This window comes from Acartia tonsa, chromosome 11 (genome assembly GCF_053477335.1).
Source record: "Acartia tonsa isolate MP-2025a chromosome 11, ASM5347733v1, whole genome shotgun sequence".
NCBI lineage: Eukaryota > Metazoa > Arthropoda > Copepoda > Calanoida > Acartiidae > Acartia > Acartia tonsa.
In genome coordinates this window covers 39370246-39388409 of record NC_137270.1, presented here as the reverse complement: position 1 = coordinate 39388409, position 18164 = coordinate 39370246, and the positions used below count along the sequence as shown (strand labels likewise).

At 31.1% G+C, this 18164-nt stretch overlaps 3 protein-coding genes across 6 annotated transcripts; all 3 read left to right on the top strand.

Moving 5' to 3' along the window:
- The first annotated feature begins 540 nt into the window (after nucleotides 1–540).
- Nucleotides 541–9312, top strand: LOC145332115 (CAAX prenyl protease 1 homolog). The gene is made up of 15 exons (XM_080177056.1): nucleotides 541–674; nucleotides 1037–1101; nucleotides 1521–1590; nucleotides 1998–2071; nucleotides 2534–2633; nucleotides 3037–3087; nucleotides 3520–3579; nucleotides 4011–4143; nucleotides 4622–4746; nucleotides 5823–5906; nucleotides 6309–6434; nucleotides 6894–6993; nucleotides 7358–7449; nucleotides 7883–7990; nucleotides 8655–9312. The coding sequence occupies exons 1-15, from the start codon at nucleotides 567–569 to the stop codon at nucleotides 8715–8717; spliced, it is 1359 nt and encodes a 452-aa protein (XP_080033182.1). The 5' UTR covers nucleotides 541–566; the 3' UTR covers nucleotides 8718–9312.
- Nucleotides 9275–13369, top strand: Sdhaf3 (Succinate dehydrogenase assembly factor 3). Its single transcript, XM_080177061.1, has 7 exons — nucleotides 9275–9391; nucleotides 9774–9830; nucleotides 10303–10357; nucleotides 11360–11435; nucleotides 11784–11845; nucleotides 12398–12440; nucleotides 12759–13369. The coding sequence occupies exons 1-7, from the start codon at nucleotides 9327–9329 to the stop codon at nucleotides 12767–12769; spliced, it is 369 nt and encodes a 122-aa protein (XP_080033187.1). The 5' UTR covers nucleotides 9275–9326; the 3' UTR covers nucleotides 12770–13369.
- Nucleotides 13363–17937, top strand: Tmem18 (transmembrane protein 18). Of its 4 annotated transcripts, none has more exons than XM_080177059.1 (6): nucleotides 13363–13449; nucleotides 13820–13937; nucleotides 14417–14501; nucleotides 15015–15078; nucleotides 15461–15562; nucleotides 16126–17937. In XM_080177059.1, exons 1-5 carry the CDS (start codon nucleotides 13369–13371, stop codon nucleotides 15539–15541), a joined length of 429 nt encoding a protein of 142 aa, XP_080033185.1. In that variant the 5' UTR covers nucleotides 13363–13368; the 3' UTR covers nucleotides 15542–15562; nucleotides 16126–17937. The 4 variants fall into 4 exon arrangements, with proteins under 4 accessions (XP_080033185.1, XP_080033183.1, XP_080033184.1 ...); XM_080177057.1 differs by having other exon boundaries at nucleotides 16070–17937; XM_080177058.1 differs by having other exon boundaries at nucleotides 15461–15583; nucleotides 16070–17937.
- Nucleotides 17938–18164: the final 227 nt, after the last annotated feature.

Sequence of the window (18164 nt, the reverse complement as noted above, 5' to 3'; positions counted from 1 at the left end):
TCAAAGGTTCAAATAAATTAACACCTCAAAAGCTAATCAAATGCTGTAAAATATGAAAGTACACTCATAAAAATATTTACAATATTACAAGATTCTATTCCTTTTTCTAAATTAACATTTTTCATTCAAAAAGTTTACTTTTTGTGTCTCAACAGTTTGAACTCAGCAAAACATTTGATGGTCTAAAAAGGCTTTAAATTTTAAACTTTTTTTTCATCTAAACCATGGTTAAACTTAGTTTAAATTGATATAATTAAATGAAACATAACCCTAGCATATTTTTAAAATCATTTGTCCAGTAATATTAAGCATTATCTTTTACGCATTTCAAATAGGGTAAATAACATTTTAGGTTGTTAAAATTGTAAATCCTGAAATATTTTTCTTGATATTAAGTCATTAAACAAAATTATTTTGTAACTGATTACTCAATGATTTGTTTAATTTAAAAGCAAACTAAGAATCTGTAAATTCTCTGATATTTTCTTTTCTTTTTTATAAATATTTTAAACTAAACATACCTTAGCAGTAGAAAAATATCAGAAATTGCATTTCAGAAGTGAAAAATGGTGGAACTAAATGCAGAGCACATTTTCAATGGCGTGCTGGCTTTTATGTGGCTAGAGTTTCTCTGGGAGGCTTATATTGGCTCCAGACAGAGGAAAATTTATAAGGTGACCATTGATTTGAGAGATTTTAAAAAAAACTTAGATATTTTTATATAAACTAATTCAATGGATACCTACCTACCTAATATACAAGAGTGTCAATTTAGCTAAATGATATATTAATCCTAAAATATTTTTCAGTCAAGTTTTAATTTAATTGAAATAGAATATAAAGATTTGATACCATATTAAAGGTATTTGTATATTTTTTGCTAAACACAAAAAAAGATATCAAAACTACCTAACTTCATTGTTGATTCTTTTTTAAAATGGATTAAATAACTCGATTATTTACTGATGAATAACCAAAAAGGAATAAAAATAGTACTTTTTATCAAATTTCTTTTCATGGAGTCCTCCTATTTCAGACCCAGACAACAGTACCCAAAGAGTTGACAGGTATTCTGGACGAAGAAACTTTTACCAAAGCCAGGTATTGTCATTTAAACAAGTGCATTTATATAAAATTAAATTGGGGCCCTTGCTAATTGGGTTGGGGAATGAAAAATTTCTGAATGGGGTAAATTAAAGAGTACAGAATACATTTAGGGGAGAAAGGGAAGAATCTTAGCTACTTCATTTTCCCCCTTCCTTGGGGAAAAAACTAGAGGGGGGGGGTGAAATATTTTTGCATCCGCGGAAAAAAATAAATCTTGTGCAGAATATAAACCCCTGATTTAAAAAAATAACAATGTTATATACTTTAAGTAGGTAGATTATATTGGTCAATAAAAATAAAGCTGACATAAACAGTTTTGACTATTGCCTTTAAATTGAGCGTTAGAAACATATTTCTTATATTTTGTCGAAATATTTTTTTAAGATACTAAAACATTTTTTTTCTAATTTCAGATTATATGCACTAGACAGATCATCATTTGGGTCCATTCAAGGACTTTTTAGCCAAGTTCTATCCACAGGAAACTTACTTTCTTTAAATTATCATTATTTTACCACAATTTTTAATCAAGCTCCACCTAAACTCTTTAATTGCATATTATTTGTCCCATATTGCAATTGATTTAATGGAGTACAATTAGAAACTTTGAAGAAAGTTTTTAAGAAAGTGTACTTTTTACAAGTTAAATTTAGCAAGAAATATCACCAAAAAAATCGGCGTTAGCTAGCTGAATTCGGCGGCAGTGGTGATTTCGCCGCCATTTCTTAACAGTTCCACATTTAACCCTATTAAAGCAACTGCCAGGCCCAATCTTAGCATGTCATAGAACACATAAATTTACGCCAAATTAGCATTATTAACCTCCCCCCCCCGCCTTTCCTTATTACGTAAGTTTTTAATAAAGAAAGTAAATGTTCCATGTCCCAGGATTATTGTTCGCCGCTGGATACAAAATCTTTTGGGATCTGGCGGGAGATTCTCTAGTTTCTCTAGATTATTCAGGAATCGTTTTTTTAAGTGTTATAATTCTACCTTTGCCAAATCGTCAATAATTTTGGTGTTAAAGCCGTCTAAAACAGTGCTTTTCTAAAAGTTTGTCTGTCTGCATGACTGTCTTATCATCATTGTGCCCCATCATTTAAATTTTAACTGTACTTCCTTTTTTTCCTTCTGATATTATTAAATAAGAATTTGAGAAACCTTCTTTCCGTTGGATTAGAACTTAAAAATCATGCCTAGCATCATATTACAGACAATTTTCTACAAAGAATACAAAGTTAAGTTCAGTTTTTGTTAGCCTGGGCCTTCGGCTTCTTGAGGCTTACAAAATTGGTTTTAATCCTATAATTTTTAATAATTAATATCAGCGGAAACCTAAGTTTATTAGAATTTTTTCTGTAGGGTCATTTATATCTTCAATATTTTCAAAAAAATTCTTAAGCTTACAAAAAAAAACTCCACCAGGCTATGAGATCCTGCAGTCCTTGTTGTTCAGCCTGTACCTGAGCTTATTCAGTACTGTCATCAGCACACCATTTACTGTTTACAGTACATTTGTTATTGAGGTAGGTATTTATTTTAGTTAGGTACCTAAATACAAATTTATCTTGTTATTGTGAAAGATATTATTATTAAGTACTGTATTAAGCATTTTTTTTACTGTTAACATTGCAAATATTGAGTTAGGTATATCATTGTAATTTAAGGTACAGATATAAATAAATCATTAATACTATAGGTATTGTTTGTACCTTGACTAAAAATAAATATTTGGTACCTACCTATAGTTATTTACTACTGAGATTTGCATAGTATTTAGGTACTGTTTACAGTACATTTGCTATTTATGTAGTTATTTTTTTAGCCTTGTACAATTTATTGCTTCCCTCAAAGTGTCTTTAAAGCACTGTAACCCTCCTCCCCATTATTTTTTTAAAAAGGAATTAATTTTTGCATAAAATATTTGAGGAAAGACATGGTTTCAACAAGCAGACTGCTGGCTTCTTTGTCAAAGACCAGGTATAGCAACTTCTAGTTTTATTAAGTACTAAGCTATTATTGATCTTTTTATTCACTTATCCTCAGGGAGGGGGTGACATTGGACTGTTAATTACTCTGGTGGTACCCAAAGTTTAAAATCCACGTAATCTGATTTGTTGGATCAAAATTTTTTAGTTTTTTATTAAATAAAATTTGATTGGTTGATTAAAAAATAGTAGTATATTGTCCAAAAATTTTTAACTAGGCATTTAATCTACAGAAGGGGTAATTTTGTTCTATCATTATTGGAGATGCATATTAATTTATCGTCTATTCTATCATCTTTTAAAATCTTTTTTTTCCACTTATATCAATGTGATATTGGAGAAAATAATTTGCAGTTTTTACAAAAAAAATAATTAGGTACCTATGAATTAAGAAACAATAATGAATTTATTTTATATTTTGTAGATCAAGAAGTTTATCATCGGACAACTTATTCAAGCCCCAATTCTTGCTGGAATTATTAAGGTAAAACAAATTGAGGGACGGGATGTATTGCCTTAGGAAGCGTTCGCAAATCAAATTACCTATGCAATAAATAGTGTTGTTTTTTCTCCAACCTAGTTGAATTTCTATCTCGCACCACTCTTTAGTTACATCTGCAATTTATATAGTAGAAATACGGAATATTTCCCTATTTGAATATTTTTCCCCGGGGGGGGGGGGGGGATTAAAGAAAACATACTGCCAATAATATTTAAAGGTCTTCAATAATGATTTATAAATTAAAGCAATCAATATTTTTTTATTTTACCATTAATATTAGTCTTAAGCAACTTATTTGCGTTTATGATTATTGACTTTGACAAATCTTTCATATGGTAGTCTTTTTGAATGTGAAAAACTAATTTCAAATTGGTGTTATTTCAAATGTTTATAACAAAATTGTTACATCTTAGATTGTGTACTGGGGAGGAGATCATTTCTACCTGTACCTGTGGCTCTTCGCCATGTTCATGATGCTCTTCCTCATGACTGTATATCCAGATTTCATTGCCCCGCTCTTTGATAAATACACTCCTTTGCCAGAAGGTATTCTTATTGTTAGTAGAACACAGAGAGGGGAGGGGGGGGGGCATTGGTTTTTTTATGACACTAGTACCGAAAGTTTTATGAAAAAAAAAACGTTTTCTTATTCGTTAGCTGAACAACTTTAGGGACGTATACTGAATTTTGATTGGTTGGTCCATTAAGTAGAGTCCAAACGTTTAAACCAGAATGGGTAATTTTGTGTACCATATCATTGGAGATCTACATCAATTTATCGGTTATTGTCTTATCCCTTTAATCCCTGTTAGTACAGCAACTTTAGAATCATTGCATCGACTTACACCAGTCAATACGACCATTCTTGAGGAAAATATATTAAATCAGCCCTTTGGGTTTAAACTAGAAATACATTTCTAATGAAAAACATTGTATTTATTTTAGATTTAGATTAGCATTATTTTCTTAAGTAAGATTATCTTTCCATTTACTTAATATTTAGTAAGATTTTCTTATAATTTAGGTGATTTAAAGACAGGTATTGAAGAACTGGCAGCAAGTGTCGAGTTTCCTCTGTACAAGCTGTACGTTGTCGAAGGCTCTAAGCGGTCATCACACAGCAATGCTTATTTCTATGGATTCTACAAGGTATTTCATTTTCATATCATCTTAGTTTGTTCAAAGGTCTATTAAAAAATTGAATTTGGTTTATTTAATTCTAATTGTTTATTATCTTTATAAACATCAATAGTGTAAAATAGATTTCTAAACTTAATAAAAAAATTGAAAATGTTTGAAATTTTGGATCAAGTCAAGCTGAGTGTGCCAATAGCAACAAGTAAAACAGAGCGTGCCAATATTCCCCCTAGTCAAGTAGAGTATGCCAATATTCCCCCAAGTAAAACATAGTATGCCAATATTTCATCAAGTAAAGCATAGTATGCCAATAGTTTATCAAACAAAGCAGCATGACAAAAAAAAGATGAATTTAACATATTTTCCGATTTATATTATAATAATTCAACCTACAAATTTACTACTTTATGTACGTAAAATATATAAACTATCAGTTGCGTCCCTAGCATCTAGGAGCTCTCTATTCTAAGTAGTAGAAAAGTTACGAAAATTAGCCTAAAACCATTAAAATTTCAAAATAAAAGATCTCACTAATCGATGGACTGTTATGGTTCTTCTTGCAATGAAGCTTCTTATTAGTCCTTTTAAATACCATGATTTTGTTTTTCTTTTAAAACTTAAATGTAAAGGAGATTTTCAGTTCTCTCCTTCACTCAAATGCCCCTAGAGACATCGAGGGAGGGGGGCGGGGGTGGAGTATATATAGTATATATACATAAACTATTTAAAAATTTTAGAAAAAGCATATCTTGACAAGTAAAGCAGAGTATGCCAATATTACGCCAAGTAAAGCAGAGTGTGCCAATATTCCCCCTAGTCAAGTAGAGTATGCCAATATTCCCCCAAGTCAAGTAGCGTGTGCCAAAACAGGCTATTGGCATACTCAGCTTGACTTGATCCGAAATTTTATATTTCATATAGTCATGATAATATCAGAAAATGAATTTTTCAATTGCAGATAAGTAACTTAAAAATTAAACATAAATAGAAAAAGGGCATTTAAATTATTCTTTCTTGAGAAATAAAATGTATAAAAAGCAATGGTAAAAAAATGTACCTATGAATTATGAAAATTTAATTTCTCCTAGTTTAAACGTATTGTCCTGTTCGACACCCTTCTGGAAATTTCTGAAAGAAAGAAGATCAAGGAATCAATCGGAGAGGAATGGAAGGTAATTTAAGTTGTAAAGGAGCGTAGCTACTATGTTTTTTTTGTATTTAGTCAGTTTTTTGTTCTTAACTTCCTATGATTCTTATGAAGGACGGAAAATCTTGTAAAATAATATTTATTAGTTGGGGAAAATTCAGTAAAAGTAACCAAAGTTGTTTGAGCCAACGAATAGGGTAATCAGTGTAGTTTACAGTCTAATGTCCCCTTCCTTTTGACTTTATTCTTTTATAAAAATTCAATGTTTTCAACAAGATTGCAATAGAGGGTGTAAAAAAATATATTACATTAAACAGAAGCATTTCTTTTGTCACTATAAAAGCATTGGATAATGGCACTGAAAATATTTTTTTTTCATTTTACCCACCTCCTCAGGGAAAATAAAACCAACCTGACTACTTTTCAGGAAAGTGATGAAGATGAAAAATCCGCCAAGGCTGGATGCAACAAGGATGAGATACTTGCTGTCTTGGGACATGAGCTGGGACACTGGAAACTAAATCATATCCTCAAGAATTTGATTTTAGCCCAGGTATAAATCAGGGATGGAATGTCTTGTTATTCGTTGGCTTAAGAATTTTGGGGACTTTAGTTGAATTTTAATTGGTTGGTTCATTAAGTTAATCTACAGAAAGGGTAATTTTGCGTATCATCATTGGGGATGAACATCATTTTATCGGTCATTGTCTTATCCATTTAAATCCCTGGGTATAAATAATACATGGGACTGTGTCATATTAAAAGACGATTAAAAAGTCTGTTATGTAAAATACAGGATCTGAAATTTCGATTATAGATAATGGCAAGACTTGATAACAAAGGTCGTTATTAAAGAGTTTGATGTTTGTAATTGTTATTATAAGTACAAATTTTACTTGGGTCCCAATGTATTACTAAATTATTTCTCATTGTAACAACTTCCTAGACTAAATTAAAAACCTAAAGAGACTAGGGGCATTGCTAGGAGATTTACTAAAAATCTTTTTTTAAGGTTCAAATATTTTTGATGTTTTTGCTGTTTGCCTTCCTATCTAAATCGAAACCTTTGTACGTAGCTTTTGGATTTACAGACTCACAACCTGTTCTTATAGGTAACAAGATTTTTTTTTACAGATTTTCAGTTTGGTAGGGCTGTTTATTACACTAGTCCCCGAAGTTTTATGATAACTTAATCTTATTTGTTTGCTTTATGAATTGAGGGATTTTTATTGAATTTTCATTAGTACGTTCATTGAGTTCAGTTTCCAAACGTTTCAACCACTAATTGAAATCTACAGAAAGGGCAATATTGTGCATCATCGATAGGGATGTACATCAATTTATCGGTCATTGTCTTTTATTTTTGGCTATTTAAAAGTAAATAAAAAGCGTGGGTTTTTATATGAAAAAGAGATAAAAAATTCCAGTTCTATAAACAAACCTTAATTTAACCAAAGTAATTTTAATTCAATTTAGGTTTAATGATTGTTCTTCAATACATCCTGGCTCCGTATTCTGCCGTGGTCAACTTTTTGATGACTGTCCTCAGTAGGAAGTTTGAGTTCCAGGTTTGTTAATATTAGCGCAGCTACTCGATAATTATTTATGTCTTGTCCGTACGTACGTCCTTTAGTCTTACAAACTAAACGATTATAATGTAGGGTACCTTATTAGTAGCGAATTTACTCTAGATTTTTTAAAAATTAGAATTTGGCTTCTAGCTTCAGGTTCTGCAGGCATCTGAACCTGGAGGCCAAATAAAAAAAAATAATTTTAAGTAAAATACATCCCAAAAGGAAATCTTTTTGCCAAATAACCTATCCTCTCACTCCTAAGACAAAGCTTGTACTCCCTGTCTGCGCAAAAGTGTCAGAACTCCCCCCCCCCCCCCCCCTTCCATTCCCCTTATTTTCAAGGTGGTCCTGGGTCCCTTTCTAAGAATATATTACCTACATCACTTAATTTTTAAAAAATTGTTAGCTATTTATAATTTTTTCCTAGGCTGACACCTTTGCTGCTGAACTAGGACGTGCAGATGCACTGAAGACAGCCCTGATCAAGCTCAACAATGATAATCTAAGCTTCCCAATCTTTGATTGGTTGTACTCGGTAACATTAAAATTTAATTATAAAATCATGATGTTAGGTGTAAAAGATAAATAGCTATTTGCTATAAATATTGGATGTAAGATTGATTTTATCTGTGTTACTGTCCTCTCTTTCATTTTATTTAGTTGTTAAATTATTAAAGAAAAAGAATCGAGGGGGCATTAATTGTATGTTAACGGGGTGGGAACCTTGTGCTTACTTTTGATTGGGTCTTTGAATATCAGTCAATAGCGTCGGAAATATTAACACAACCAAGTCGTTATATCTATATTCTATCTTTATACATTTATCGTTAAATTTTAAGAGTAGATCTATCAAACACCATTTTAAGTCTAAAGAGCATAAATGAAAAAGTATAGAGTCAAAGAAATGTACATAAATATATAATGAATGAAAGTCAAACAATTTTTTAAGAAATGGAGAAAAGATAAAAGTTAGACAAATTGAAAAGAATTCAAGTTCCAGGCAGAGAGCATCGTAGTTAACAAAACAAGGATGAAAACATCCATAAGAGTGAAGCTATGAAACTGTAGGACAAACAAGTATTAACACGAAATCGACAGGACAATTCTAACATGCTTAAATTAACGTTAAGAACCATCCGTTACAGACGGACAGACTTACCCTAATTATAGAAAATCTTTACCTAAAAAAAATGTTTTAGGCGTGGAACCACAGCCACCCACCCCTGCTGGAGAGAATCGAAGCTCTCAACAAATATAAATAGATCACAATATTGGTTTATTAATACCCAAAGTAAACAATTAGCATGTAAATGCATAATCAAGTTTATGTGGGGGGTGTTGCACATGAATATAAACTGGTTTTCCTCCAATTATATCCACAGTTTGGTTTGTCACAAGAGTTCTAAACTTAACAAAAAATATTTTGAAACTTTTTGGGCAAAATTTTCAATACACTAAACTCTTCAAAAAAAAAGTGCTTACCAATTAAATTATTGTATACTATGTATATTAGTATAATGTTGTTTTATTGGGTTTGAAATTTGGGGCATTTATCAAAATTATTTTGTTGATTTATCAAAAGAAAATCGTCTAGGGTAAAAATTTGAATGTGAAGTTTTGTAACTTTTCAATTAATTTTTATTATAGGGAAAGTTAATGAAAGATATCATTATGTCCTGTCCCTCACACCTAAAATCTGTACTTTTAGATTTCCAAAGGTACATTTTGTACTTTTCCTTGGGATAATTCATCTTCTATTAACCTTTCTCTGTAGCATAAATTGTTGCACAATTTAAATCATGTAATGTGTTGCTTATTTTGTTACTAATCAAGTTTTTAAAAAAACCTTTTTCAGAATTTTAAGGTTGAAAATGTCTCAAATGAATCATGTGCAGAAAGTTCGAATGTTGTATAAAGCTTGCTTAAAATTACATAGGTAGGTAATGGTATTAAAAACAAAAATGTTAATTTGAAGAAATAAAGATAAAATGAGATAGGAAAAATTGTCAAAATAACAAAATAACATGTTTCAAGCATTGTAAATAAATTCTTTACGAGTTTCAAAGAGGTGCATGTATATTCTGCCAAAGAAAAGGGGGGGGGGGAAATGAATAAAATTTAGAGTACTGCAAACATTTTCCTGCCTCCTTGGGGGAAAAACTAAGAGGAGGGGGGGGGGGGGGCTGAAATATTCCGAGATGGGGGAAATTATACACCTCTGCAGATTTATATTGCTACAAAACTTGCTGAGCAATAAATGAAAAATTGTGCATAACCAAAATCAGGTATTTGTAAAACTGTGATTAATTATAATTCAGAGGTTTACCACTAGAAATAAAAGCCATTGGCGATTCCTATGTTAAAGATGAATTTAGGTAATACATTTTTTAAAAGTATTTTATAATTAGTACTCACTAATTTCTGTTAAGCATAACTCTTGCAATTTATGTATTGCATCATTTATCAACAGCAATAACTTTACTCTGCACATAATTCATATTCAGTTTTTAAGACACAACATGAAACGGAATTCGCCATCAATTTGTTGAGAACATGTCGAGTTGACCAAAACTTCGTCATTCTAAAGATATCGAAATATTGCATCGATCTTTGTTTTGAAACTCCCATTATTTCTTACAGTATGGCTTTGATACCGATTAATTTCCGCTGGTTTTCAGCTGTACTGAAAAATCATGTATGGCAACGTATTAGAGATAATTCTCCATGGAAATAAAATAAAAATTATAACAGGTCTAACAAAACTGGTCTTAATCCTATAATTTTTCACTTTAATATCCGCGGAAATCTGTCTATAATACGATGCGATAAAAAAATACCATATTTCAGGAGGCATAAAAAGGCAGATACTCAACAGACCCAAATCTTTATGGAAGCATGGGCTGTAAGTTTTTTAACAAGAGGGGGGGGAAGTTTTGACACATTTGCGTAAACAGTGAGTAAAGGCTTTTTCTTTGTACTGAATGGATAGGTTATAAAAATCATTCTTATATTATGAATTTCCCCAAGTTTTAAGATTTTTTGGATAGGCCTCCTGGTTCAGGAGCTGCAGGCTTCCAGGTTCAGGAGCTTTAGGCCTCCAGTTGGTCTTTGGACAGATAAAATTAAAAAAAAAATTTTTTAAGAGATGGGGGTCAACTTATTTAACAAAATATGCATCTTTTTTGTTCAAATATGTAAATAACATTTTTAAATATGTATATTTTGTTATAAAATGACCTCCAAATCTTCAAATACAAATTTTGATTTTGGTTTTTACCTGTCCAGAGACCACTTGGAGGCCTGCAGCTCCTGAACCTGGAGGCCTATCCAAAAAATCTTAAAACTTGAGAAAATTTATCATATAAGAATGATTTTATCCCTAATAACCTTTATCCTCTCAGTCTAAAGATAAAGCCTATACTCACTGTTAACGCAAATGTGTCAAAACTCCCCCCCCCCCCCCTCTTATTAGTAGCGGAGCTATTCTATGTTTTACTATATCTTCCATTTTTAAAGTAAATTGTTACATTCTAAAGAAAATAATCGATTGCACGACTTTTGCCTTGGAAGTCATATCTGTTTGACATAGCAACAGTAGGCATTATCTTTGGCGTTTTTAGTTTGACGCGGAGCGATGTTAGGCGTAATGGAAGATCTTTGTACCCACATTTACATGTCTTTATCTTTCCTTTAAATAGAAAGTAGTAAAATTTTTTGTCTGAAGCAGAATATCTCGAAAATTGCTAATCCAAGTGGGTTGTAATTTTCAACATAAGATTTATAAATGTCTTGGAATTGTTTTAAGCCATTTGTCTGACCTCTCCACCCTCCTCAAAGGGCTAGGGGCGAAGCAACAAGTGCTTACATGAAGTAGACAATCGACTATTTAAAGCTTTAATTTCAGACATATGCCATTGACCTGACCAAACAAATGGGAATTAAAGGCCCTCATACAGCCAAAAAATTGGGGAAACCTATTGGTAAGTATATTTTCCATTTTTGTGACATTGTCAAGATCATACTAAATGGGAAATTATATCTGAATGATCGCACGACGTAAGTTAAAAATAATAACATTTCCTAAGATTTTAGATCCTGACAATTTCATAGAGGAAGTTTTTTTGCCCATGGCCCTAGGGTTTCAAAGAGAGTTAAAATTAAAATTATGAAAATATAGGAATGGAATTCTAAGATTATCTCATAATATAATTATTATTTAGTCTCTTCATTAAAGCATGGAAATTTTTATGTATCCGCTCATTAAGGAGCATAAAGTGACCATTACAGTTGAGTTTCATTGAAATTAAATTTTTGATTTTATATTTCAGCCCCAACAGAACTTGATAATTTTACTAATGAACAAATAGCCCAACTTTATGAATTACATCAGGTACTATATTCTTGTGATATGTGCAATCAAGTATTCTTTAATAATTGTAACTTTTGCAGGCAGGAAAAAAAGGTTAAAAGAAGAAAAAAACATTAGTTTTTAAGATTTGTAAAGTTTAGAAAAAGTAGAAGCCAAAGAAAATCATATTGTCTTAATTATTCTGCTATTAGAGTAAAACACTAGAGGGTGAAAGGGTTAAATAACTGAATCTCCCCATCGCAATCGTCTTGTGCAAGCTTCCTAATGGGTCATTAAAAATCAACCAATATTATTAACATAGCTAAGTAGCAGAAAATTATTTAGAAGCAGACGAAAAAGGTCTTTGAAAAATGAAGGGAGGTAGTTGTCTGTACATACATCTATACTATAGATCTGTTATTCTGTTAGTAAAGAAGAGAAATCTCTTTAAATATTACTCCTTTAAAGTTTATAATATAAGTGTTCACTGAAAGAAAATTTTAAGGCTTGCTAATATTTTTAAATGCAATTTCTTTTTTTTCAACGAAAAGAAATTAATGCTCAATAAATATTAAGTATCTAAATCTTTTTTAGGAAGCTACGAAACCTGTTGATTTAGAAAAAGATCCACATTTAGGCAAAACATAGTTTTGAATATGTAGTATAACTTTTTGATAGTGAAACTACTCTGTAATTGTTTATGTCTGTTCTTGCCTCTGTCTAGCTGTAACACTACTGTATTTGATTATATCTCCTTTTCTTTTTCTCTATTTAAGTGCTCATATGTATGTATTGCATAGATGTTACATTTTTTGTGAAATAACTATTAAAATCAATTTTATAATTCTAATATACATTTAATTCTGAATTCATTTTGTAACAATCTATTGAAAACTAATAAAAACTGTACAATACCTACCAATTTTGTATAATCAAAACTATGTTAATATTTCAGCGCCAAAATAAACAAGAAGATTTTTCAAAGCTTTCCAAAGATAGAAAAAGAAGAAATAATAGAAGAGTATTTTTATAGGGTTGTAGTTTGTCACCAAGTTTTCCAAATAAATTTTTTGAGTTATGTATAGAAGACGAAGTTTTTCCAAAAAAGGTACCTAATAATACTTTACTTTCCTAAGATTTGACCTCAGATGGGCTTGTTATGAGCTGGATTCGATGTTAAGGTGTCTATAGGAGCGTCTTGACATGCTTTACAAATAACTCGAAAAAACTCTATATTTAAAGTACTTTGTATGTGTTAAATGTTTGAAAAGGTAGCTTCAAACAAACAAAGTACTTGAAATATCAGGTATAGACCCTTTGATATCATTGATTCCATTCCATGCCCTTCTGAGGTCAAATCTTAGGAAGGTTATTTCTGCCCTTTTTCGTTAAAACTTCGTCTTCACATAATCCATTTTTTCCTAGGGCACATGCAATTTTGATCAAAAATAAAAAATGCCTTGGTGAAAAATCACTAATCCCCTTTATTACTTAGATATTCTATATTGTGTTTATTTTTATATAAAATTTATATTTGTAAGTTTACTTGTTGTTGCAGAAACAAAATGTCAGCTGATAAAAAATGGCAGGTACCGGATTTTATGAAGGAAAATCAAGTGGATTCCATTTATAAGTTTCTAGCCAGTGTAAGTTTTTAATTTCTTTATATTATACTTATGACTACGCCCCTTGGTCCTCTACAGATGCTTAAGGTTTTGGGAAGGCTGGAAGTTGACCCAGTCCCTATATTCTATTTTAGTTTTCTATGAGCTATTTCTCTTTGTAGTTGGTGGTACCCTCCCACAAAATAGTTTTAAACTTTTTAAGGACCTACAAACAGCTACACAGTAAAGGAGAACCATTTCGGGTCTTCAGTACACATCTAGACATCCAACTATTTTAAGAAAAGGTTAGAGTGATGTAGGCTAATTTTGGACAGTTTCAAATAATAAATTTTGGCATATTAATCATTAATCAACCAATAATCTGAATCTAAAATATATTTTTCTATTTTAGATTGACTGGACAGAAAGATGGTTGCAGTACATACTCTGCTTTCATATTGTACTCTGTCTCCTTATTATTCTTACAAGAAAATTCCTTAAAACTCAGATCGTAGTTTTTACTGTGCTGTGTAAGTTTTTTTTATGAGATAAAATCTGGGCTCGGCAGCCGCGCATAAGATTAAGTGAAATAGTCATATTACAACTTTAAAATTCAGCTTCATGTATAAACATGTTCCTAAACAGACAATCCTTCTTTTTGTAATTGAAAATTTGAGGCTTTCGCGCGGTTGGCAAAAACACTCAATAATTTTTGTGTGCTGGTTAGTTTGTTAGTCTGATATAAATTTATTAGCGGTTGTTTCCTTAGCAAGAAGGGCTTTGTATTTGAAGGGTTATGGAGGGGGCCAGACAATAGTCTAAAACATCGTATGGCGTGGATTTAAGTAACAGACTATTCTGGGACCTAAAACAAGCTTCTCTTAAATGGATAACGAAGTCCTGTCATTGGTTTGCGAGATTTAAACGGACAAATAAACAAACCTTGCTTTTTTGTATGTTATGATATCTTTGTATTTTAGTAAATTCTACCTAACAATATTGTTTTCAGTATGTTCTGTGCTAAGCGCTGAGAAGTTAAACGAGCTGCTCGCGCAAAACTGGGCGGTATTTGCGCGCCAACAATACTTTGACAGGAACAAAGAAATTTCAATATTAATGGCGGGAAAAAATGGGGAATAATAATTGTAGATATAACGTAATTAAATTGAGGTATTAAGGATATTTATTAACAACTATAAAAGAATGCTTTAGTCCCAATAATCACTTGGAAGTAAGAGGTATTGTCGCTTTCCCTCAAAGTGTTTAGTCGAGCACAGAACCCCATATCAAATATATAAGTGGAGGGGCGGGGGGGACCAGTACTCGATAGGCACTTTGAGGGAAAGCACTTGGGTATTACTTGCCTTACTTAGATTAAAAATCTACAAATGCCGATCAACAGTATTTATTAACATTAAATCTGTTTAAGGTCCGCTTTGCTAATTCAAAAGAGACACTTATTAGAAATATTCAGCAGCCTTTTAGCATTTGAAATATGATGAATTATTTCTATGCATAAACATACTCATACCTCATTCTCATTAAAAAAAAATACTTGAATTTATAATCCCCATGAATTAAATTATAATTTCTTTATGTATGTATAGTAATGGAATGTTCATCTCATTGGTTTGGAGTTTACCTGTTCTTATCAATGCTGTTATCATACTTGTAAGTTTTCTGTTAGGGATAGCACAAAAAAATAGAATAATCCTACACAGACAAGTACGAAATTCTGCCTTGAAAATTTGGTTATTTTACCGAGCTCTTAATTTTTTAACACTCCTCTAAAAGTTTATCATTTAATGAAAGAACTCACTGAGGGAGGGGACATTGGGCTGTTTATTACACTAGTGTCCAACGTTTCAACCACTAAATGTTATCTTCAAATGGGATAAATGTGTGTATCAACGTTGGATATATACAGTACATCAATTTATCGGTCATTGTCTTATCACTTTCGATCCCTGGGATGAAATGCTTTACAAAAAAAATTACCTATAGAATGAAAAAAGAAGAAAATTTTCTTTTGGCTGAACAAATTTATTTTTAGATAAACTGGTTCCTATATTCTGGAAATATGTTGGTAAAAGTGAAACGAAAAGAACTTGAAGAAAAGTCCAAGAAGGAATAATTTAATATACGAAGAAGATTGGTAGGATCTTTTAATTTGCTAGTAGACTGAAATACCCCTCCCTCCAACTTTTTATAACTTTGTCCTCTGTTAGGACTGTAAAACTAATGGATATATAATAGGATATACGTGGATAACTTGACAGGGGAAAATTTTTCGTCAATTTAGCTTGCTATCATGGCCCTCATTTATTGGCCAGTTCGTTCATATACTATTAGAGGGGCGGGATGGGTTAGAGAGTGGATGGGGAGTATGATAATTTTAACCAGCTTCGGGCATCACTTTATCAGAGTACATTTTAAAAATAAAAATCTAGGACAGGAATTGTTAAAAAGAGGTTAATTACAGGGAGGACAGGGATATTGGCCTCTAAATTACACTGATGTCCAAAGTTGTATAACCACGTTATCTGATTCGTTGGCACAAAAGATTTGGGTACTATTAAATTTTGATTGATTTATTGCAAACTTGTGTCCAAACTTTTTAACCATATTTGATTACATAAGGGCTAATTTTGTTTATCCCTAGATTTGCTAGCAAAATAATGGATTCTACCAACTCTATGTTGATAACTGAAACCATAGCTCAATAGTGTATTGCAATAATATTTATTATTTGTTTTTTTAGTTGCACTGATTTTTTTATACGCTTCTTGAGTTATTATTTATCCACGAATATTTTTTTAATATGATCTCTATATCCTACTTATGATAATTCATATTTTTAAAAGAGCTTAGCTACTCTAAAAATAGTGTTTGTCCGTTAATTTTACTTCAACCTTAACATTATACGTATACTAGAGAACCATATCATTTGTTTGCAAGATCCTACGGCACAGGCAGTCAGAATTACACACACAGAGACATCCTGTTACTCTTATATAAGGATTTACCAAAACTTTTTTGTATATGTACTGTATAACAGTTTACCATTGTTGCTTCGCTAATTATGGACATGTTTTCCCTCTTTTTACACATTGCATTTGTGAAAAGTTTGTCAGATTTAAAATTACAATTATACACATTTTATAGTATTTATTATGTATCGTATTTAGTATAAGGTTTAAGTAAATATGCAGCTTTTAAAATCATTAGCTATATTTGAAATTCTTTTATACCTAGACAAAAGGTTGTCCTATATCAATTAGAAATAGATAGGTATCCTTTACTATAAAGTACTAAGGTTTTTTTTGTTTGAAGCAAAAGATCTCCGAAATTGCTGGTCTAAATAGTTTGTAATTTTGGGGAAAGCTTTGTAAATAATTTGGGGTGGTTTTAGGCTATGTTCCTGACTTCTTCCACCCTCCCATAGAGCCTAGGGGCAAAGCAACTAGTGCTAATACAAAGTGATTAAAATTAAACTAGGAATTACTATTCAGGGTGAGAGGGAGACATTGGACTATAAATTACACCAGTACCCAAAGTTTAATAACGTTTTCTTATTCATTAGCTCTAACATTGGGTACTTTTATAGAATTTGATTAGTTGGTTTCAACCAATAATTTCTACATGAACAATTTTGTTTTTATTGGGGATTTAATTTCGTCCATTGTCTTATCCCTTAGGATCCCTGATGCCTATCTCATAATATTTGCTAGTCTTGCAGTACTTTTGCATTTATTTATCACAATTAAATTAAAGTTAAAACATTAAAAAAAGTATTGTATTTCCAAAGAAGTTTTCCTTCAATTTCAAATGACCTTTAAAAATTATTTAAATGTTACCTTTTCTTATATCTTTATCCAATCCATTCCAAAATTTTAGTTAAACAATTGTACATATGTATACTAATATCTAATGAATTTGTTATTTTTTGTTATGAATTTCAATGAAATTAAAAGGGATGTTTCAAAAAAACATGATTTAGTTTAATTAAATACAAGTTTGCATTATTTTCTTATTATTGATAAATATATCAGCATGCTTATGTACAAAAACAATTTACAATTAATTTAATATATAAAGGATAGATTTTCTTTAGTTTCATAATCCATGATTATTAAGTTGGAATTGAATTAAAGGGATAGTTCTATGAAGTGTATTTAAAGAGTTAAGGTACTTAGAGTAGTGAACTTTTATATGTCTTAGTAGAATATATTAGGCATTGGATAGATATGATTATATGTTAAAGAATTTTCAACATTGACCAGACCAAACTTTTTTTATTTGACAATATCGAAAAAAGGTAAAGTGATTTGCCACATAAATTACATGAGAATGGTCTTTTTTTCCAAATATGTATAGCCAAAACACCAATATCAGAGATTCTTTTTCCACATATTTCACAAGAGTTATAAAAAAATTGAACAGGGGTTCCCCTTGGGACAGGTTACTTAAAAAACATAAAAAATAACGTCCGGTTCATTATAGGACAGGTTTTCTATAGATTCTTTTTTTTTTAAAAATAAGAAAACCGTCCGGTTTACTTACAATATACAAATTATCTCACGCGGAAATACCAACTAACCATACAACATATATATATATATAAAAAAAGACCATTCTCATGTAATTTATGTTACCTTACCTTACCAGCCTGTTGAATCCAATTTGTCAGGATCTTAGGCCATGCACCAGATCTCTCCATTCCTTTCTCTTCTCCGCCAAGGTTTCTGCCGTGTTCA